This window comes from Schistocerca serialis, chromosome 12 (genome assembly GCF_023864345.2).
Source record: "Schistocerca serialis cubense isolate TAMUIC-IGC-003099 chromosome 12, iqSchSeri2.2, whole genome shotgun sequence".
NCBI classification, from domain to species: Eukaryota; Metazoa; Arthropoda; class Insecta; order Orthoptera; family Acrididae; genus Schistocerca; species Schistocerca serialis.
Genome location: NC_064649.1, coordinates 86,440,228 through 86,464,887, shown reverse-complemented (window position 1 = coordinate 86,464,887; position 24,660 = coordinate 86,440,228). Strand labels below are relative to the sequence as shown.

Here is a 24,660-nt window from a genome sequence, read left to right as displayed (position 1 = left end):
GATTTGACACACAAATTTATATGAGTGTCATGCTGCATGACTGAAGACAAAAAAAGCCTTACTTCTTTGAAACTGACTGTTACAAAAATAGGGCTGATTGGAAACTTTTTGACTAGAGCATTTCCTTTTGCAAAACCTCTGGCTAATGGGACATTATTTGTCTTTTCCTGCCCAGTTTGACAATAACAAAATCTGTGGACTGTTAATTTAGAAGTTTCTTGGGTATTCATAGCTATGTGACCCATGTTTAATAATGCTACAGGTACAAATGGCAATGCAGTTAATGTAGAAATAGAACTGAATGTACAGTAACCCTATTTTAATGTTAGGGGAAGAACTTCATACCAGTCACAAAATGTTACAGATTTTGCTTTCCAATCACCGTAGCGCAGAATATGGGCACTACAGACTATAGTGGCAGGTGGTCGCAAGCATAAACGAACTACAATTTTGACCACTAGAGGGGAGGGGAGCGGTGCAGGGAATTTAGTCCATCACCCTTTGGCAGGGCAGCAGCCTACAGCAGAATTGACACATTGTCACAGGGACTGTCGACACCTTCTGCTGTTGTGAGGGATGTACTTTAAATCTGCGATGGACCATGATCAGTGACTTCACCTATTTCAAAAGAAATGAAAACAATGAGCAAAGCATAACACCAAGCATTCAGGGATAGCTACCATACAATTCCTTGCTGAGGTTAGCAGAGTATTGTTAATGACATAATTCAGGCCCAACCTCTAGTGGTATGTGATGCATCCACAGTTCAAAACATCCCCCACTTAATTCACCACAATAAAATTTCTGCACTATACCATCTTTTGAACTTTAGCTGACAAACAAACATACAGTACATGTTTCTTTGTTATAACATGCTAGGTCCCATGACTATGTTGCATGTATCTTAAATCTTGCTTGTATCTTAAACAGACCATTCATGCGCCCACAACTGTCATGGCACCAGATCACTGAGCACACTGACACGTCACTGCATTCATACACTTTTTATTTTGCAGACAGGTTCTTGTGCAGATTATCTTTGCAAATTGGGCTTCACCAGATGATGTATAATACTTGTAACTGAAAGTTGGCTACAGTTTCGATATTTATATGCAGAAAACAAAGCTATTTCAAACTATCTCTGATGAAATAGTTCATCTGGATACAGTTCGCTATGAAAGACTGTCTAGTAAGTAATTTTGCATTCTCACATTTTAAGGCAGAGTTTGCATCAATTAATTAGTTTTGCATTTTTGTATTTTGGGGCAGAATATCCACCTATTTCACATTTATTGCAAAACACGAATTTTTTAATTCCTAACCTTTAACCAATCACTCCGAGAAAACCTGGGAACACAGCAATGACTCTGATAAATGTTATGACCTGCAATATCATCTGTATAACAGTTATACTTACTCTCATCACTGTCATCAACAACAGCTGCTATCAGAGACACATTACCCCAGAGAGAGGCAACACTTACCTGCATTGCGTCCCAGCGCGGCGGTAGCAGCCCTTGGCCGACTCATTCTTGATGCGGTCCACCTCCGACACTTGTCGCGGGTAGCAGCACTTGTCTGTGCACTCGTCGTCATCGTAGCCACAGTCGCACTCCTCTCCGATCTCCACAATCTTGTTCCCACAGAAAGCACCTTCCGAAGCTGTGAGGGAAAGTCACAGAGTCAAACGTACGTCCTGAGAGAACACAAGTCACCCACACAAAAAGATCGAATCTGTAAACTTTCAAGATTGATCAGTAAATTCTGAAATTATGATGTAGTAAGATACAGTGAAGAATAGTAACTAGCTATGAGATGAAAAATCCAGGCTGGAATGAATAAGAAAGCTGCCACACACCATATAGCAGACATGCTCAGTTGGAGACAGGCACAACAAACAGTCACAAATAAGACTTTCGGCCAGTAAGGCTGTAACAACAACAACGCTGTGCTATTGTACATATAAGTAATTTTTTTTTTCCATCTGATTTTTCGATAAATTAGTGTAATTGATGTTCTGATTTCAATTCTTTTTTGTTTCATGTCATTGTGTTAAGCAAACTGTAAACAAATTTCAATGTGAATATTAATGTTTATGTCAAATGTCAAGCAATATTGTAATAGAATTGAAATGTAACAAATGTTGAGACTGTTGTAAGATGTTTAAGATTGTAACTGTGTGTCTGGTCCATACGTAGGCAATGTGTTAGAATATGTAGAATGCAAAATCTCGGGTGAATACCCTGTCTGTAAGGGAGCGGTAAAAGGTGGATGGCAGGCGAGCGCGGGAAAATGCGCACGGGCGCTGCACGGCACAACAGGCTCAGCTGTAGTAGTTGGAGTTTGGCATTGGTCTGAGCAACACGTTCTGGAGCGAGGAGGCTCTCCTGGAAGACGTAGTTTCATTGAGCCTCGGGTATGCCGTTCCAACGCCTATACAACATGGCAAAATTCCATAGGCACTAAATGGAAAAGTATTGCGATGCTAAGAAGAATTAAAGTGCCGATGCATCAAGAGCCATAGCTGTGGTTGTATGTGTGCTGTGTGCCTCGCCATCTCGCTGCCCGCCAACCGCCGCATCGATACAAGCAGATTGAAACTTTTAGTACTGTATTCGCATGGACCAGAGAATGACTTATGCAATAATAACTTAAATTTTACCAGAACTTTCCTATCATTTAATTATCCTCACAACTAACCTAGATAAGGTCCTTTCCAAATGTTATGCAATCCGAGTGTCCCAAGATGAAAAATTAAAGTGTGTGTTAATAATAATACCTGCAGACCTAACTATGTAAGAATGGTGTTTAAAGAACTGTTTCGTTAACAAACCAGTAAATGAATAACGAAGGTCTAATGAAGTTGAAAGATAACTTTAATATTGATATAGTAATGAAGTTTAATTATTTCGAGACAGATATAATGGTATTTAAATAAGCAGGAAATAAGATAAAAAGAGTAGTAACTCATATATTGGAAATCTTGAGCGCATAATGAGTTCGGTAATTAATTTCTTTTATACAGTGATCATACCAGTTTCAGGGCCCCCCCCTTTTTTTTTATTCATTTCTATTCTGAAGTGTTCTAAATTGATTTGACCAGCAAAGTTAAAGTCAATATAAAAGCCAAAATTTATCAGTGTTTTATCTTTATCAAAATTGACATTTTGTGTGTCACTCGAAAGTGCTATTTCTAGGGTAACCTATGCCCGATTTTAATTAGATCAATAGACAGTACAAAGTTTTGTAGTATACATTACAGTGTAGTGTTATGTATTTATGGTTTTTTCATATCAGTACAGAACGTGAAACTATCAGTTCAATAGATTTTCTGGTTCTAAAATTCTGCTATATTATGCAGTGTTACTACGTGTTGTTTTGCATGAATATCTACCAACTTGTACAGGGAAGAAACTCAGTTAATGCCTAATTAGGCTGGCGACCGTATTGTTATCAAATTGGTAGCATCTTCTGTGTTGTTTCTTGTCCGTCCTGACGTGTAGTTGCATTTCGGACTTACTTGACGTATCATTGTTATTACAGAGTGGGTGTAAGTCTGATTTGCCACCATTCAGGTACACGCGGTCAATATCTATACACAAATCCTGTCTCATAAGGTGAACCCCACTCACTTACCATAGTATAGGCTTTAATGAGTATTGTGTGCCCCGCGCGCACGTTACAAGGCCTATGTCAAAAAAACAGATGAGACACACACACACACACACACACACACACACACACACTTGAGTGATGGTGAGTGACAACTTTCCTTTTCTTAATATTGTTGCTATGACATGAAATTCTTAGTGAAATTCAAACTGCAGTTACACAATTATGAAATATTCAATATATTTATCAGTTCCTCAAATTGAAATCCAGTGAGAAATGGGCTGAAACAAAATGAGAGGCATTTCTGAAATATTAACATAGTACAAATATGAAATACATTACTTTTTCGGATTGAAATTGCATGCCACGAGACCCGAACTAAAGCCCATGAAACAGCTTTATTAACCCCACTAAACACGCAACTCAACGGTACAGACGTATCAGTATGTGAAATATCACAAACACTGTGACAGAGTGAGATAGAACAACATTACAGTTAGTTGACCTCCAAATGATTTCTGTCGAGACTATAGTTCAATTCTTTTATCTTGGCGGCTCGTGCATGCCCGCCCAGACGCGGGAGATTGCTGCGTTGCCAGTTGCACGCGCCAAGAGAAGCAGTGCCATAGTATAGTTCGCAAGCTTACGTTTAGGGGGGAGCGCGCACTTCATGTACAGCCACCACAGCCGCATTAACCCTTTCGCTGCTACAAAGACGTGCTCCCCGCATTCCGCGCTGTGTGCGATTTTGTCATCACTGCACTTCTCGCCTGTGCAGACACGTAGTGTTCCGACTGCTTTGAAACTCTTATCATTAGATTCTACAAAAACTATTTGGCCCAAAAATTTGATTTTTACACATCTTCTTGACTGATACCTTTCCCCATAAATTACTTAATTTTGTTTCAATGTTCAACACAGTTGTTATGCAGCATTAAATATAGTAAACCATTGCACGAAACTTCGAAGAGTTTGCAGAGGTAAAAGTCCATAGCATATACTTTCCGTATGGTCGATTTTAGTTGCCACAATGTTGAGAATGAAATGTGGACAAGATACCTAAATTTCATATAAAATTTACTGCATAACAATATCTCATTTAATTTAAGTACCACATAGGTGTCGTATGTAATATTGAGAAATATTCCATCTTTCGCGACTGTAACAATAGTTTTATTTACACTGGGAACGTTTGGCTTTATTTTAAAGCACTTCAATCAATCAAAAGGAAGTAGACAAAATACATTAAACAACACTGTGGACTCACAAAAACATTAGGACTTGAATATACCATCTATCAGTGAAGTGCTCTGAGCTATGTCAAATATAATTTTTGTGTGTGGCACACACAAACAGCATTTATTTGCTAAAACACTGATCAGCCGACACAAACGTTGAATATTGTGTTACCGCAGCACAAAACTACGAAGGGGTGACTTGGCAATGGAGGACACAAAATACTGTCCACTGAAGATGCTTCAAAAGAGAGAAATGCGTCTGGTCTAAATAAGCCTCTTATTACAGTTGCAGAAGAGGAATATATTTCAATACCATTGGTAAAACTGTGACTGTGGAACAAAAACAAGAAAGAGAACACGAGTACCATTGTGTATGTGCCATACCTTTCATTGATTGAAGTGCTTTAAAATAAAGCCAAACGCGCCCGGCGTAAATAAAACTTTTATTACAGTCGCGAAAGACGGAACATTTCTCAATATTACATACGACACCTACGTGGTACTTAAATTAAATGAGATATTGTTATACAGTAAATTTTATATGAAATTTAGGTATCTTGTCCACATTTCATTCTCAACATTGTGGCAACTAAAATCGACCATACGGAAAGTATATGCTATGGACTTTTACCTCTGCAAACTCTTCAAAATTTCGTGCAATGGTTTACTACATTTAATGCTGCACAATAACTGTGTTGAACATCAAAACAAAATTAAGTCATTTATGGGGGGAAGGTATCAGTCAAGAAGATGTGTAAAAATCAAATTTTTGGGCCAAATAGTTTTTGTGAAATCGAATGATAAGTGTGTCAAAGCAGTGGGAACACCATGTGTCTGCACAGGCGAGCAGTGCAGTGATGACAAAATCGCGCACAGCACAGAATGCGGGGAGCACGTATCTGCAGCAGCGAAAGGGTTAATTAAGAGACAAAGCACTAGAAATTTCAAAACAATTGCATTCAAAAGAATAAAATTCGTCAAGTAAGACACTTTGATATTGTTTTTAAATAAAGAAAATATTAAGCACTACACAAGGTTTGAACTCATAACCTTTCGCTCAGTAGTCCAACACCTTCACCGTTACGCTAACGCAACTCGTCTGATGACGTAACTTAATGAAGACTCTAACACGGCATGCAAAATACTGATAAACACTGTTGGTATGACTATGAATTATTCACACTTCGTCAAAGTACAATAGGAAATAAACAATTACCGCTGTTCTTTATTGGGAAAAAGTGGTTTGTGAGATTGATACAAACACCTTTCCTTGCTATCGCCTGAATTAGGAATCTTATTGCTTATTTGGTTTAATTAATTAATAGAATATGAAGCAATTGGTATAAAGAATGCTTTTTACAAACTTTCTATAAAAGAAAGTCTGCTATCAAGACATTGCTTTTGTTCTATTACTTTATTTATGACTGAACGTTTCTAAAACTGAAGACACTCATCCGTGCTCTGCACTGCAGTCGAGATCTGGCAACGTCGTTCTCTGTTCATTGGCTGACTGTGTTTTGTGATGTCAGATGCGCAGAACGAACCTAAACTCGGCCGCCAACATAAATGACGCGCACTTTAGTTTAAAAAAACACATACACAAGGAGATGACGTTTTCAGTGAGCAAGTACCTCTTAGTTTCTAAAGTGAGTCAGCTCATTTAAATTCTCATATTTTTCCTGCTTCCACAAAAATTTAAATTTTTCAAAAATTTTCTATTTAGAAAGTTATCCACATTCAAAAATTTCATATTCCAGAATGTCTGACTGAAATAATTGTTATTTCCAAAATTTGGTAGATCTGACCTGTGAAGCAATTCCTCTTCTTGTTGTCCTCAATAGCATCCAGGACCTTGCTGATGTTGCCGATGCTGCAGCTCGAGAACTTGCTGTTGTTGGGCCGGTCACCTGACGTGGCCGATGCAAACATAATGAAGTTGCCATTGAGCCCACCGGGACGGCATTCTGCTGGGTAATCATGCTGTGAACAACAGACAAAACAGCAAATTTAAAATATCTGCAGTAATCTAACTCTTTAATTATTCATATAATACAAATACACATTACATAAGAAGAGGATAAAGCACTCCAAAATATGAAGTAATCAAAAACATCCAAGAAGAATTGAATAGCAACAGGATAATTAAAAATTAGGTAAACATGTCTGTAGTGTGCAGTGTGTGTAGCGTGCATTTCTCATGATCTTTTGCTGCTACAGAATCATCAATGTAGAGACCTCAAAGAATTAGCATAGCCAGCTCATTTTTGTTGAACAGCATGGGTTGTCAGTTAATTTTGTAAATTACATATTTTCTTATTTTTAGATGAGGACATCTAAGTATGACTCATGTCTTCCACACTCAACACGTCACACCTATGAGAAGGGCAAGCCAAAATTAAACTGCTTGTTATAGTGTGGCCGTAGGACCTGTATGGACTGCGATGTACCAGCATGAAATGGAACTGAATTGCTCTGAGTCCACCAACGATGCAAATGTTAAAGAAAGAGGAAGGGTCGATTGAATAGTACAATGACAGTTCAAGTTTAGGTCTGGATAAAAGTTAGAGGGCTGTTGTTTTGTGACATATAATGAACACTAAAGCGGCAGGATGCTCTTAACAGTTAACTGATCTGAAGGTGTTTTATTTGAATGAAGGATAACTATTATATGCTAACATTAGATTTTATATAAGGCAGCAATGTCAGGAAGGAAGTGCAAGATTACGGTTGTAAAATCATTGCAGGAGATTACATTTCAAGTAACTGAGTATTCACAGTTACCACAAGATTAAGTGAGTACCTAGAATTGCCCAGGCATCTTTGATTAGTCCATTTCCTCCTTACCCCTTTCACTCTCCATCATCAAGTTGTCATCTTCACCTTAACAGGAAATTAGTGGTTCTTACACCCACAGAATTTCTTTCCCGATAGTAAGTAATATATCTACTAAGTTTGGTTGAAATTTATGCAGGACTTTAGAAGCTGCTTTATACCCTCATCTTTGTCTAGGAACATACATGACACATACATGTCACCAACATTTAACGTAAGTCACACATATTTCACCTGTATTTCCAGCAAATTTCGCCCTGCAGTTTTCCCTACATGCAGCTCAACATATATGACGTCAAATCTCATAAGCTATGTGTCGTACAATCTCATAATTCTGAGGGGACATTCTGTGCATATGTAGATAATGTCTGCAAAACATGTTGCAAACAGAGTTAGTTGAAAAGAACTAATAAATTAAAATGGAATGTCTGATGTGACAGATGCAATGCACAAACAGCAAAAATGTAGCAAGTGCTAAACTACTTTCCTTTCACATTTTGTGAGAAGTGTCAATGACAAAAGTCATGTAAAAGTTTGAAATTATGTGCAAAGTCTGTTGCAAGTTCTACGTGTTCTCATTCTCAAATACTGGATGAATATAGTCTGGCTATTTGCGCGTCATGAGAAATGCTTATTTTTCACCCTCGTCCCTATCCCTTTGAGAGGTAGGTGATTCTTACTCCAATACTGGATCTCTCCAGAAAGTAAGTGTTAAGTGTACTAAGTTTGATTGAGACTGATCCAGTGGTGTAGGAGGTGATGTGGAGCAATACAGACATACATACATACATACATACATTTTTATAATGTGTATGGGTAAAAATGAAACACCAAGTGAAATTTGAGAGTGAATAAGAATATGTGTGCATGACAAGATAATAGTCACTACATTTAACATCATCATAACTGTTTTACTTCACAAGGAATTTGAAGGAGTAGGTGCAAATAACTAAAGCCCCAGAGTTATTTTGTATGCTGCACACTTGAATTCACCAAAATCTGTAGCAGCAAACAGAAAAATGTGAAAATAGTCCATCTACGTCTGCTAAAAATTGTATTAATTGAAGCCTCTGATATCATTTCATCAGTTCGCAACCCATCCTTTTCAACCTAACAAGCAACATTCCCAAAACTAATGTCAACACAAAAAAAGTATTGTGTGTTCACTTTTTGTTTGTGCAAGTACAGGGTGTGACAGAACCAACTGAGCAGTTTTGCAGCATTATAAAAAAGAAATTAGCGTACATTGAGGAAAAAAATTCTATTTTTGACATTAGAAGTTAATAACATTTTATATTCATTCAGTGTTGAAAATAACATCCTCAAAAGATAGCTATTAGCTGCTACATACTTTTGGAGATGATCTCTGAAGTTTTGAACAGCATGCTTTCGCATATCGCAGAATATGGCATTGACTCCTTCCATAACCTGTTGCCTTAGCTCTGGTAGCATATGAGAGTAACATTTAAACACTTTTTTCCTTCAGATATCCACAAGGAAGTAAGTCACAGAAACTCAAGTCTGCTAACTGTACAAGCTACTCCGCAACAACTCTCAAAGAGACCTGATGTGCTGGAAACATTTCTCGCAAAACAGGCTCCTGTGGTGGCACATTTTCTAGTCTACTGGTGGACCTGAGTTGGTCATGTGTATTTCTTCTTAGTGTGCTACTAGTTTCCTCCAATTGCAGAACCCACAGACAAATTGCGTTCACATGGGAAACAGCACTGTTTCGCGAAATGTTGAACTGCCGCCTAAAAAGTCTTTACATCATGATCACAGATTGGTTGTTTTCAAAATACGCATGCAAGGCAAAGTCCCAATGTGCTCCAGTTCAAACCATGTTGGCTACTAAGGTGGAGCCACTGACAGAACGAATGGAGACCATGTGCATCTGTCTCCCCCCGCCATCACCACCTGAGTAGTTACCCCTTAAAACTTCTTAGTCGGTTCTACCACACCCTGTATGATGCCACTTGTTTCAACATCATCATGTCAAGGGATGAAGTCAACACTCAATATCAGAAGGTTAAATCAAAATTCTCATTTCATTTTTGAAAATGCTCTGGACACTTACTGCTCATAATTCAAATCACATGCACTTTATACAATCATGTATTTCCTACAAACACACTTCAGTCTGCAGCACAAGTCTTTCCATGATATGAGTTTACACAATCAGTTTTCCACACTTTTCTCAATAACCCTCCACAAATTTGGAAGTTCAATCCCAGCTTTTTTCACTGTCATAATTTTCATCATCATCATCATCCTAGATCTGACTATATAACCTACAAATCAAAGTTAAAAACAGCCTTTAAATTAGGCCTATTGTTTAGGGGGAAAAATTAAAGACTTGTTTTTTTTCAAAGTTAAGGTTATTTCTGCCACTACATGTTGCAAAGACAGCAATTGGCCAGCATCAAATTATTCTCCTTGTTCTAACCACATCATAGCTGTCTTGAGGTAGTGAAAGCTTCCTCCTGGACTGTCTATTTCCAGCATGGTCATTCTCGTTAGTCTCTTTCTTGTCATCACAAGCATTTTGGCTGCCAATGACACTTGCAATAAAGACATCATCCATTAACACTTGATAGACAGTAACATCAACATCACGAGTCTGTCTTGAGTATTTTCCTGGTCACACTCTTCAAACCCAGAAGATTCTCTAATCAGCCAAGGCAGTTCGGATACAAATTGGCTACTTGGTTGCACTGAAGGAGGAAGTTTATTCCGTTCCGTGGTGTCTAAATCCTAGTACTCTGCCACATCCATCATTTTTCTGTGCAAGCTTCCTGCTTCACTGTCAGGTACATCTGCAAATTTTGTAACAGCATCAGTATTCTTTTCAGTTCCTCACCCTGTTGCATTTCCAACTCCATGTTCTGAGCACAGTGTGTTCCACAGCACCAACCTTTGACTAGTTTATTATTTTAAGTTTATTGGAAACACCAAGAACAAAGTTTACATTTAGTTGCCACAGAAAATGTCACAACAGCAGCACAATACGTCACAAGACACAGCTCAGACAGAGACACAGAACAACAGCAATGGCAGGTGGAAGGAAGGGGGAACAACCCAACTGCCCACCTCAGCACCAGCGAATCTTCTTCATAATACATGGCTCGTGTAAATTTGAATTTCCTGAATGGAATGCTTTTGGTTAACTGATGTTTCAGTTGGTCTGTATTTGGATAATCATGCCTCTGTAGAATACTTTATTCCATCTTGTGTTTTTGATAATTTATTTGTCACACAGATTTCCTTCATGTTATAACAGCACGAAAGAATGTTAGAAAAATCATGATCAAACTTGTACGACTCTGAGTTAGTGGACAGTATCAACTTACTTAAAAGCAGTTTCTAGTAACTGGCACTGAACATCCCGCAAACAAACAATACTCTCCCCAATACACAACACTGCCTTAAAAAAAAGAACTCTCCAAGCACTCACCGGCGAACCAAAGTTGTGGCCAATTTCATGAGCGAGTGTGAGCTGTGAAACCTTTGGCGGGACACGGCTGTTGTAGTTGACAAACGTGATGATGCCAGTGTTGAGGCTACGCTTCGTCGAGTGGTACAGCCCACCAATCGTCTCTGTGTACGTTTTGAACTTCTCACATATTCCACCAGATGCACCTGTAATCAAAAAATGTTAAAAATCTCTGAACTAACTACTGAAACAATTACTATGCAAAACAAATTTTGTCAATAAAATCTGGCAGAGCACTGCCAATACTGAAATAAATTTGCTTTCTGACTCTTAAATTATGTAATACATCTCGAAATCTAAAAAGCCGAAATATGATGTGTGTGACAAAAGTAATGAGACTCATTACATGCGAGCAATATGGCAACAGTGTGTTTTTCTATTTGTGCAGAGCGCAACGTTCATCCCTTCCAGATGCTCAGTCCAAGTTTCAGCTCCATATAGCCATCACATTATTTTTGAGAGCACCATCAGTAAAGTGTGTGTTATGAGAATGGAACAACAGAACTTAAAGCAATGTTATGCCATCCAGTTTTGTGTTGAACTTCAGGAATCCACGAGTCTGACCTTTCAAAAGCTGTAACAGGCTTTTGGTAAACATTCCTCATCAAGAGCACAAGTTTTTCATGGGTACAAATCATTGCTCAAAGGCTGAGAATAAGTTGAAGATGAAGCTCAACCAGGGAGACCTCCAACTTCAAATACCAATGAAAACATTGAAAATATGGCCCGTTTTGTGGGATCAGAACAACATTAAACAAAAAGGGCGATGGTTGACCTGTTGAACACTTTCATCTTACAGCAAATTTTGAGCAAAGTTTTGCAAATGTGGGATGTTTGTGCCAAAATGGTGACAAAAACATCACAACTGAGCAGAAGGACAATGAAAGAAACATGTTGCTCTTCTTGAGAGGGTTGAAAATGACCGTGAATGGTTCAGTAGCAGATCCTGGATTTTAGAGTACGATCCTGAGACAGAGCGACAAAGTGAGGCGTGGCACACTGAGAGATCTCCTCGGACAACTGAAAAAAGTTAGAATGAGCAAGTCAAAGATCAAATCAGTGCTGATTTGCTTTTTTGACAGTAGTGGTATCAAGCATACAGAATTTGTTCCTCCAAAACAAACTATCAATCAAGCATTTAACAAAGACGTCCTTGAAAGGGTCAGGAAAACAAGTGAGACCACATACTGTAACTGCAGACAAGTGGATGCTGTATCATGATAACACCCCATATCAATCGACCAATTCCATCACGGAATTTTTGACCTCAAAAGGCATTCCTGTTGTTCCACAGCCCCCTCCTTCTCATCTGATCTGACTCCTCGTGACTGCTTTCTTTACCCAAAATTGAAAAATGTCTTTCTGGGACTGTAGAGAACATTCAGAAGATTGTGACTGACATGTTAAAGGTTTTAGCTGTTAAAGCCTTTCGGTGCTGCTACCTAGACTGGATACAATGGCTATACTGGTGTATGGCTGGCAAGGGAGCTACTTTGGAGGGGACAATCATGTCGCTTGAAAAAAATAAAAACTACGATAGATAAAAAAATCAGTCTCATTACATTTCTCACACACCTTGTACTGGCAGTGAACAGAATTATTCATAAAAAACATATTCCACACTGCTTCCATGTGTCACAAGAGAGCATTATTGATTTGCATTTTTTTATAAATGATCCTATTTAATGTGCAGAGAATCCATTAACCTCCTTCAAACTACGATACACTAGGAATGTCACACTTGACGGTATTGTTAAGACATTTCGAAATCGCATCAAGTAATTGACTGTTTATGGTCACTGTGTGTCATCATATCACACAAAACACGCAAACAGGCAAACACACAAACACAACACAAAAAGAGAAAGTTTCTTGGCATGCTCATTTTGTCCAAGCACAGTTGCACAAGATGACAGTTACAATACTTCCACAAACATCAGCAGACGCTTACCAGATGCAGAGGCAACCCACGCAAGCCCCAGGGTGCCACCGGTGAAGTCACGATACGTGAACACGTATGCCAGACAGAAGTCCTCGTGGTTGCCCAGAGAGTGCAGATTCAGGAAGTTGCTGACGTCAATGTTTTCCATACAGAACTGGTTCGGGTCACCTCTCCATCCGGGCTGACAAGGGGCATCATCGTCTATCTGTTGACACAAAAGATTATATTCTGGAGAACTGCCACTCAAATTAATCACCGTGCAATTTTGGTGGACCACCTGCCACTTATACACTCGAGTTCGACACTCTACAGATTCTGGCCGAATGTCTCCCATCAAAAATTAAGAGAAATTTCTCCAAATTTTTTCTGCCAGTACGCTAATTCAAACTTTTCAGGAGGAAACATAAGAGACAATTTACAAACCTTTATCCTCTGAACTTCAAATTTGATGTTCCGGTGCTCAACATTGCCGTCAAACTTGGTATCCCTGTAAATATAGTTGACAGCCGTAACGTGGTGTGCAATGAGGGACAAAATCTCCTCCCTCGTCTTTTCCGCATCACCGTTTACCTGCAACCAAACAATTTGAATATCTCATAAATCTGCAACCAAACAATTTGAATATCTCATAAATCTGTACGAGACTCAGATTCAATTACTAGAGATACTTTGGAGAAGTCACATATTTGTATACTGCAGGCAACAACAGGTGAAGAAATCTGAAGAAGAATAAACTGTTTACTACATCTACATACGAAGTCCGTCAGCCACCACACAGTGTAGGGCGAACAGGAGCTCATACTGACACTTGCCATTTCATTTCCTGTTCCTCTCACAAATAGTGGGAGGGAAAAACGAATATCTACGTGCTTCCATACGCACTCTTATCCTGTCTTTGAGGTATTGTTGTGTGACTAGGGCCTCCCGTCAGGTAGACCGTTCGCAGGGTGCAAGTATTTCGATTTGACGCCACTTCGGCGACTTGCGTGTTGATGGGGATGAAATGATGATGATTAGGACAACGTAACACCCAGTCCATGAGTGAAGAAAATCTCCGACTCAGCCGGGAATCAAACCTGGGTCCTTAGGATTGACATTCTGTCGCACTAACCACTCAGCTACTGGCGGTGGACTTTGAGGTACTTAAGTGAGCTGTGTGTTGGTGACAAAGGATCATTCTTTAGTCTGTTGGAAATGCTAGTACTCTGAACTCCCTCAACTCCCATTTGAGATCAAGTAGCACTTTCATAATACGTATGTGCTGATGAAAGCTATTGGTAGCAAATCTAGCAGAATGGCTCTGAATTGTTTTGATTTCTTACTTTAACCTGGCCCGGTGGGGACCCCTAACACTCAAGCAGTACTGAAGAATGTACCATATAAGTGATCTGTGGACCATATTAGTGTTCTGTATACAGTTTGCTTTATAGTCGAGCTACATTTCCCTAGAATTGTCCCAATAAACCAAAGTCACCAATTCGCCTTTCCTACAACTAACTTTATTCACTCGTTCCATTTCTCAGCACCTTGTATGTTATGCCTAGTGCGCATGTGTCAGACAGCACACCACTAATACTGTAGTCACAAATTACAGGGTTGTTTTTCCTATTCATCTGCATTCAAGCATGCAATTCTGCTTCATATCCAGAAGGGTGACATGACGAATTCCCCTTAGGCTGCCACGAGTGATGTGCAAAATAGTGCTCTGCTTATATATTGAATCCTTCTGTCAATACCTGAGATCTCTTCAGATGATTAATATGGAAGAGCATTGGTCATGTAATATTAAGTTCCACAGCAGAGTCTTTGCCTGGTACACAGTTTTATTCTATCTCCAAGGTTCATTATTAAATGAGAGGGGCCTCAGAATGTATATTACCAATTGAGGCAGTGACAAAGAAAAGTGTCTGAGCCACAAAAATTTTTTTTTTCTTTTTTCCAAACATGGAATTTTGGAAGACTTGGTACTGAGAAGCTAACACGCTTAATGAATGTAGGCCAAGGCATGGATGCCCTGAGTGTAGTTGCCAGCAAAAGCGGTAGTCATGTGATGAAACTAATGTGATTCTTTTCTGATTGTTCTGGTTGTGCCGACAATATGTTGGAAATGTGTATTAGATTTGCTACATTTTGTACTCATTTCAAAGATACTGTAATTATGTATTTATTTGCTATGACCCATTTTAATGTATTTCCTTTAAGCGCACTCTACAAGCAGGTAGCTCTAAAGGGTCACCAAAAATGCAAGATAAAAAAATTCTGTGTCAATTCCCAACGTTTCATCCCCATCTGTGGAGGACTTCTTCAAGGGGGTCTGTAGCTCGATGGAAGGTCCAACACATCCACTGGCTTGCTACTGACTGCCGCTAAATTCCGTGTCCACGCACTCCCGCACCGAGGCGTGACATCACGTGTTTTGAAAACGTCAGTGCAATTGGCTGCTGTCCGCTGCCGTCGATCGCCGTTACCATCACTCAGTGGCGGACGGGTGGTACACATCTTCTTTGACACCGGCATCCATATACCGTTTAATTTCACGCCCTCCTCCTTTCGACTGAAATTATTAGTGTGCTTGGCGATTTCGATTGCCTCCCTGTATAGCCTTTTGTAATATCCGCTTGTGGCCGCTAGTACTTGCACCTCCTCGAAACAAATATGGTGGTTACCTGGCTGGAAAGCTGATCGTTCCGTTTCTCCTCTTGTACAATTGCCCTTGTGATCTTCCAAACGTTTTGAAACAGTTCTTTTAGTGGTACCCACATAAACATCTCCACAGCTGCATGGGATCCTATACACTCCAGCTTTTTCCAATGGTTCGTGAGCATCCTTGGCAGGCTTAAGGTATTCCTGTATCTTCCTGGTGGGCTTGAAAGGGCACGAAATTAACGGTATACAGATGCCGCTGTTGAAGATGTGTACCACCCGTCCACCACTGGGTGATGCCAACAGCGATTGACGGCAGCGGACAGCAGCAAATTGTACTGACGTTTTCAAAACACGTAACGTCACGCCTCGGCGCGGGAGCGCGCGGTCACGGAATTTAGCGGCATTCAGTAGTGAGCCAGTGGGTGTGTTGGACCTTCCATCGAGCTACAGACCCCCTTGAAGATGTCCTCCACAAACGGGGACAAAATGTTGGGAATTGACACAGAATTCATCAACCGACCACGGCATAACAGCCTGGATAATTATAATGGACATGACATTTCCAGCAGTGAAAGTATACATTTTAGTATACGATAAGAAAAAGCCAAAAGAGCAGCAACAACATGTCTGACACTGTATGTAGAGTTACCTAAAAATGGACAAACTGTGAACTGAGCTGCACTTCCTACATTTTCAGCCCCCTTCTTGCAAGCTGCACGAACGTGTGACATATGAGAGGCATTCAGTAACTAATGCAAACACACTTTTTTTTTTACAGAAAGTAGATTGGTTTTATTCAGGATTCCAATACACTTTATTATTCCCCACTCTTCCAGCTACAACAACCTATTTTTCAATCTCACTTCCGTTCATTGTGATGGCCTTACATCACCTTACTGTGACAGCCTGTATGCCCGCATGGTACCAGTCTACTGGTTGATGTCAGAGCCAATGTCTTGTTGCAACAAGAACCTTCCCATCATCCATGTACTGCTTCCTATGGAGTGCATCCTTCACCGGGCCAAACAGATGAAAGTCAGAAGGTATGAGATCTGGACTGTCCAATGAAGTTCTGTGAACTACTCTCAGGAGGCTTGGCATCATTGTGGAACACATGTTTGTCACATCTCATCACCTGTGACACACGTGACATTGTTTGACAAAAAACTGTTACGACCAGCCTCCTTATGCACAAGCAGTTCTGTGCAGATGGTCCTCGATTGTGGTCAGTCGATGAGAGTGTCTACATGTTCCAAAATAACATTGGAGGAGTCACAACAGTGTGGTAGCACAGGGGACATTGGAGAGCTTTGCCCCACCTTGTTGTTTTTTTTTTTTGGGGGGGGGGGGGTTTAAGGGCGCTCAACTACTGAGGTCATTAGCGCCCAGTCACTGTTGTTAGAGCACATGGAATCTAGTAAAACTCAAGGGGATGGGGGGGACACCAGAAGGACCTGACAAAGATGCAGAGAAAATAAGTAAAAAGGTTAGATGTCTTTGGACAAGCCAGTCAAAGTTATAAAGCGCAGAATACGAGCAGCTGCTCGAGCCTCATCAGCTAAAACATCTGGTAAAGTAGATGGCAGGGACAGGACAACACGAAATTGACTAAAACGGGGACACGACAATAAAACATGGCGCACTTTTAAAGCCTGACCACAAGGGCACTGCGGGGCTGGGTCACCGGAGAGCAGGTAGCGGTGGCTAAACCGGCAATGCCCAATCTGCAACCTGGTCAGAAGGACCTCCTCGCGCCAAGATGGTCGGGAGGAGGTTGTCCAAGCAGTTGGGAGCGGTTTTACTGCCCGGAGCTTGTTTCCTGGGAGGGATGACCAAGCATCCCACCACAACGACACAAGCCTCTTACATACATCCCCACGAACGTCAGATGATGGGACACAATGGGAGGCTGGCCGAGGCAGGAGGACTGCAGCCTTGGCTGCAGCATCCGCAGCCTCATTCCCAGGCACTCCTACATGTCCGGGAACCCAAAGAAAGCTGACAGGAGAACCATTATCAGCGAAAGAATGGAGGGACTGCTGTATCCGTTGAATCAAGGGATGGACCGGATAGGGAGCTCCAACGCTCTGAAGAGCACTGAGTGAGTCAGAGCACAGTACATACGATGAATGGTGGTGGCGACGGGCATACTGAACAGCCTGATGGAGAGCAAAAAGCTTGGCCGTAAAGCTCGAACATTGGTCGAGGAGCCGGTATTTAAAGGTGGCGGCCCCGACGACAAAGGCACAGCCGACACCAGTTTTGGAGCCATCGGTGTAAATAAAGGTGTGACCGGCAAGTTGAGCACGAAGTTCGACAAACCATGAGCAATACACTGCAGCCAGAGTACCCTCCTTCGGGAGTGAGCTGAGGTCGAGATAAATATGAACCGGAGCCTGGAGCCAAGGTGGTGTCGGGCTCTCACACTCTCTGAAGGTGGTAGGGAGGGCAAAATCCAATTGTCGAAGCAGGTGACGGAAGCGGACTCCGGGGGGCAGCAGGGCAGACACATACAACCCGTACTGACGGTCGAGAGAATCGGCGAAGAAGGACTCGTAAGAGGGGTGGTCGGGCATAGACAACAGCCGGCAGGCATACCGACACAGCAGTACGTCGCGCCTGTAGGTCAATGGTAATTCGGCAGCTTCAGCATAAAGACTCTCGACAGGACTAGTGTAGAAGGCTCCGGTCGCAAGACGTATCCCCCGATGGTGGATGGAGTTGAGCCGGCGTAAGAGGGATGGCCGAGCGGACGAGTAGACGAAGCTCCCATAATCCAGCTTCGATCGGACTATGGACCGATACAAGCGAAGCAGCACAGTCCGATCCGCTCCCCAAGATGAATCGCTAAGAACTCTGAGGACATTAAGGGAACGTGTACAACGGGCCGCCAAATAAGAGACATGTGGAGACCAACAAAGTTTCCTGTCCAACATGAGCCCTAGAAACTTAGTTGTTTCCACGAATGGGAGAACAATGGGACCGAAATGTAAGGATGGCGGAAGGAACGCTTTATACCGCCAAAAGTTGATACAAACCGTCTTCTCTTCAGAGAACCGGAAGCCATTTGCCACACTCCATGAATAGAGGCTGTCTAGACAACGCTGAAGGCAGCGCTCCAGGAGGCATGTTCTCTGGGCACTGCAGTAGATCGCGAAGTCATCGACAAAGAGAGTGCCTGAGACATTAGGTGGAATGCAATCCATAATTGGATTGATTACGATGGCAAAAAGGGCTACGCTCAAGACGGAGCCCTGAGGCACTCCGTTCTCCTGGAGGAAGACGTCGGACAATACGGAACCCACACGTACCCTAAACTTTCGATCCGTTAAAAAGGAATCAATAAAAAGGGGCAGGCACCGCGTAGGCCCCACCTGTGCATAGTGCGGAGGATACCTCCTCTCCAACAGGTATCATAAGCCTTCTCCAAGTCGAAGAACACGGCTACCATTTGGCGCCTTCGCAAAAAATTGTTCATGATGAATGTCGACAAGGTCACAAGGTGGTCAACAGCGGAGCGGCGGCGATGAAAGCCGCATTGGACATTAGTAAGTAGCCGCCGAGATTCAAGAATCCAGACTAACTGAGCATTAACCATGTGCTCCATCACCTTACAGACACAGCTTGTAAGAGAAATGGGGTGGAAACTAGAAGGAAGGTGACTATCCTTCCTGGGTTTGGGTGTAGGAACAACGACGGCATCACGCCAACGCATGGCGACCTGACCTTCGGTCCAGACGCGATTGTAGGTACGAAGAAGGAAGCTTTTGCCCGCCGGAGAAAGGTGTGCCAGCATCTGAACGTGAATGGCATCTGGCCCCAGAGCAGAGGACCGGGACAGTGCAAGCGCACGTTCGAGTTCCCGCACAGTAAAGGGGGCATTATAAGTTTCCAGATTCAGCGAGTGGAAGGAAGGTCGCCGAGCCTCTTCTGCCTCTTTCCTGGGAAGGAAGGCAGGGTGGTAATGAGCGGAGCTTGAAACCTCCGTGAAAAAGCGGCCAAAGGCGTTGGAGACAGCCACAGGATCAACAAGGACCTCATTACCTGACGTCAGGCCAGGTACTGAGGAGTGGGCCTTAATGCCCAACAGCCGGCACAGGCCACCCCAAACGACAGAAGAGGGAGTAAAACTGTTAAAGGAGCTGGTGAAAGAGGGCCAACAAGCTTTTTTGCTGTCTTTGATGACTCTACGGCATTGCGCTCAGAGTCGTTTGTATTCAATACAATTCGCCAACGTAGGATGGCGGCGAAAGGTGCGTAAAGCACGTTGTCGAGCACGGATAGCGTCCCTACAAGCCTCGTTCCACCAGGGGACGGAAACGCGATGTGAAGAAGAAGTAGTACGAGGAATGGAACGTTCGGCAGCATTGATGATAACAGCCATGAGGTATTCGACCTGACTGTCACAACTGAGAAAATCGTGGTCCGGAAAGGTCGCCAGGGAGGAGTAAAGTCGCCAGTCAGCTTTCGGTATGTTCCAGCGCGAAGGACGTCGGGATGGGGTGTGGTGCAGGAGACGAGCGACACCGGGGAAGTGGTTGCTCGAATAGGTGTCAGAAAGGACATACCACTCGAACCGACGGGCAAGAGTGGTAGAACAGATCGAGAGGTCCAAGTGGGAGTAGGTATGAGTAGAGTCCGAGAGGAAAGTCGGGGCGCCGGTATTGAGGCAGACAAGATGGAGATGGTTGAAGACATCCGCCAAGAGTGAGCCTCTTTGACAGGATGCAGGAGAGCCCCAAAGAGGATGATGGGCATTGAAGTCGCCAAACAATAAAAACGGCGGGGGAAGCTGAACGATCAGGTCCATCATGTTAGCCCGACTAACAGCAGATGACAGTGGAGTGTAGATGGTACAAACTGAAAAAGTAAAAGCAGAAAGAGTAATACGGACAGCTATTGCTTGGAGTGGGGTGGTCAATGGGATGGGGTGGTAATAGACATCGTCCCGAACGAGCAACATGACCCCACCATGAGCTGGGACACCGTCCACAGGGGTGAGGTCATACCGCTCCGAGGTTAGTGGGTAAAGGCAATACGGTCAGTCGGGCGCAACTTGGTTTCCTGGAGACCAAGGACGAGCGGAGAGTGCAGGCGGAGGAGCAGTTGTAATTCCTTCCAATTAGATTGAATACCTCTTATGTTCCAATGTAACAAGGCCATCGCTAGTCAAAAAGTTGGGGGAACGAGACGGGGGAAGAGCTGGTCACCTCGACGGCCGCAGAGGGCCAGGTTGCGAGGGAACAACGCTACAACCGGCGGGAGGCGGATCCGGTTCCACCGAGTCGTCGCCAGCTGTGGCCGCTGTCCCTGGTTGTGTAGGAGGGGCAGCATCATTTGCCGACGAGAGGACAGCTGAGCGCCTGGCAGCAGAGCGTCCCAGCGAAACTGAGGACGGCCGGGAGCAGCGACTCACGGATGGAGCGTCAGACGAAATGCGCCGGGGTGGAGAGGGGGATAGAGACGTCTTCTTGGAGGCCTTCTTGGAAGGCCGAGGAGGCACAGGGATGGTGGACTGGACCCGAAGAAGGTCCTCACGCATGGGGTCCGTTTTGGAACGCCGGACCTCGGAAGCTGGGGTCCGGAATGTTTCCCCGATGGACGCCTGAGAAGAGGATCGCTTCTCAGGTGGCGGGGGGAGAGGAGGAGGAGGAGGAAGGGTGGCCCCTGAGACAGAGGGGGCGGGGGCCATGGGGGAGGAGGATTTGGAAGGGAGGGATTTGGGAGGCGGAGGCAGAGCCCCCTGACGGGCGGAGGAGGCGGAGGGGGGACAGGATAGGGGTGAGGATACCGCGGAAGGAGTGGACACAACTGAGGCAAACAAAGTGGTCAATGGCACGGGATGGAGGCGGTCATACTTCTTCCTGGCCTCAGAATAAGAGAGCCGATCCAAAGTTTTGAGTTCTTGTATCTTCTTCTCCTTCTGATATGCGGGGCAGTCTGAGGATCTAGGCGAGTGGATGCCAGGACAATTAATGCACCGAGATGGTGGGGTGCATGTATGTTCCTCACGAAGAGGACGTCCACAATCGCCACAAAGGGGCTCAGCCTCACACGGTGACGACATGTGCCCAAAGCACAAACACCGAAAACAGTGCATAGGAGGCGGGACGTAAGGTTGCACGTCGCACCGGTAGCACATCACCTTTACCTTCTCCGGGAGAACATCCCCCTCGAAGGCGAGGATAAAGGCCCCGGTGTCGATGCGACGGTCTTTGGGGCCGCGCTGGACTCGCTGGACGAAATGCACGCCGCGGCGCTCCAGGTTGGCCCTGAGCTCCTCATCAGATTGTAGCAGGAGGTCACGATGAAAAATAACCCCCTGCGTCCTATTTAGTGCCAGATGCGGGACAATTGACACTGGGATGTCCCCTAGGCGGTCGCACACCTGGAGCGCCGCCGACTGTGTGGCGGAGGTGGTCTTGATAAGAACGGACCCTGAACGCATCTTGCTGAGAGCCTCGATTTCCCCGAAGATGTCCTCAATGTGCTGAACAAAGAACATGGGCTTGGAGGTGGCGAACGTCCCCCCATCTGTTCGAGAACAGACCAAATAGCGGGGGAAGTACTTCGCCCCAAGCCAGCGGGCCTGTCCCTCCTCCCAGGGAGTGGCCAAGGGGGAAAGGGCAGGAGAACCAGAACTAGAAACGGTACCTTTTCTTTTGAAAGACTCGGCCGCAGAGCGACCTGATACGTGTTGACGTTTCATCTGCGAAACGTCCGCCCCGATACCACCCACTCCGACCAGTGGCTCTCCCCACGGGCGCCACCCAGCCGCAGCAAGGGCCACCTGGCAGGATGACCGTTGCCGGGAGTCCTGATGCCACAAGGAGACGGGCATCTACTCCTTGGCCAACGTGGGGAGGGTGCAGCTCAGGTATCGGCAGTACGATCCCTGTGTTGTCAGGGGGCTACAACCTAGAGGGTACATGACGACCCCACCACAACGGGCTGGCTACCGTGCTGGATTTCTGGTGCCATGGAAAGTCCATCATGATCGCTGGTGCAGATGGGGACACACTATGGGCGTAACTTGTACAACCCATCAGACGTTTAGGCCCAATTTGAGGAATAGTGGGTATGGTTACAACGCCGGTACAATGCTGAGTGCCAAGGTCTTAGTGCACTTAGGACCAGTGGTAGGTACACCACGTAAGGTGTCCTTCCCCAAAAGGCTCGTACTTCTGTAGAATTTTGAAAAATGGAGGTCAAATCCCAAGGGGGACCATCACATGGAAGGCCGAAATGGTTAAAACTCCTTTTAGTCGCCTCTTACGACAGGCAGGAATACCTCGGGCCTATTCTTACCCCGGACCCGCAGGGGGACACCTTGTTGTGACAATGACAGACACACTGCCGAACAATTCACCGTGCTTTTATGGACTGCAAGGTCTCTGTAGGCAATCTGCAAGCAGCTGTAAATATCTGCAATGTTCTAGTTTTCTGCCAAAAGAAATTCAGCAACAGATCTCTGCCTGTTACACACCTCCCTTACAGACACTATTTTGAAGGCTAAGTATAGCATCACACCCCATTGTAACTTCATTGAGCTATATCAGATAATGCAGGAATATTCCACAATGTCTCACAACAAATTCGCAATTTTTCAATGGAAATTAGCCAAGGAAAAAATGTATTGCATTACTTATTGAATGCCCTCCCCCCCACACTTGGGGAGCAGCTCTTCCCAGTGCTAGCATCAGAGGACTAGAGAATGCCACCAGCAGGAGGAGGAATCAGTCAGCACTCACCGTCTCAGAGATGTGCCTCCAGATGAGGGGGTCAGTCTGTATGAAGAGCGAGCACGTGTTGCGGTTGTCCTCCTTGGGCCGGGTCGCCCTCTTGGTTCTGCCACCACCTCCGCTGCCCTCGTTGGCCTCGCGGCTGTACTTCTGGTATGCATCCGCTCCTTGCTCTTCCCAGCTGCTCCGCGTCTGCCCCCTCAGTGGCGGGGGTGGAGGGGGTGGCGGCTCAGGCTCCTCTTCGTCCGCCGAGTTCTGGACACGGTCCATCCACTGGACCACATCGTCCGTGATGCCGCAGCCTCCGACGTGACCTACAACACAGTATACCTCAGCTTGTGAGAAACATAAATCAGAAAATTCAGATAAGTTATACAAGAGTAAACTACACTACTGGCCATTAAAATTGCTGCACCAACAAGAAATGCAGATGATAAACGGGTATTCATTGGACAAATATATTATACTAGAATTGACATGTGATTACATTTTCATGCAATTTGGGTGCATAGATCCTGAGAAATCAGTATCCAGAACAACCAACTCTGGCCGTAATAACGGCCTTGATACACCTGGGCATTGAGTCAAACACAGCTTGGATGGCGTGTACAGGTACAGCTGGCCATGCAGCTTCAACACGATACCACAGTTCATCAAGAGTAGTGACTGGCGTATTGTGACGAGCCAGTTGCTCGGCCACCATTGACCAGACGTTTTCAATTGGTGAGAGATCTGGAGAATGTGCTGGCCAGGGCAGAAAGGCCTGTACAGGACGTGCAACATGCAGTCATGCATTATCCTGCTAGAATGTAGGGTTTCGCAGGGATCGAATGAAGGTTAGAGTCACGGGTCATAACACATCTGAAATGTAATGACCACTGTTCAAAGTGCCGTCAATGCGAACAAGAGGTGACCGAGACATGTAACCAGTGGCAACCCATACCATCATGCCGGGTGATATGCCAGTATGGCGATGACGAATACACGCTTCCAATGTGCGTTCACCCTGATGTCGCCAAACACAGATGCGACCATCATAATGCTGTAAACAGAACCTGGATTCATCTGAAAAAATGACGTTTTGCCATTCGTGCACCAATGTTCATCGTCGAGTACACCATCGCAGGCATTCCTGTCTGTGATGCAGTGTCAAGG

General features: G+C 44.0%; 1 protein-coding gene across 2 annotated transcripts in view; it reads right to left on the bottom strand.

The window, feature by feature from the left end:
- The window catches only part of LOC126428102 (disintegrin and metalloproteinase domain-containing protein 10), a 561,823-nt gene that overhangs the window by 30,522 nt on the left and 506,641 nt on the right, over positions 1-24,660 (bottom strand). For both annotated transcript variants that reach the window (XM_050090004.1, XM_050090003.1), the window contains exons 4-9: positions 23,515-23,819; positions 13,541-13,687; positions 13,127-13,322; positions 11,137-11,321; positions 6,656-6,830; positions 1,485-1,662 (exon numbers count right to left, since the gene is read on the bottom strand). In XM_050090004.1, the coding sequence (XP_049945961.1) occupies positions 1,485-1,662; positions 6,656-6,830; positions 11,137-11,321; positions 13,127-13,322; positions 13,541-13,687; positions 23,515-23,819 (1,186 nt within the window). The remainder of the gene's footprint in view (positions 1-1,484; positions 1,663-6,655; positions 6,831-11,136; positions 11,322-13,126; positions 13,323-13,540; positions 13,688-23,514; positions 23,820-24,660) is intronic.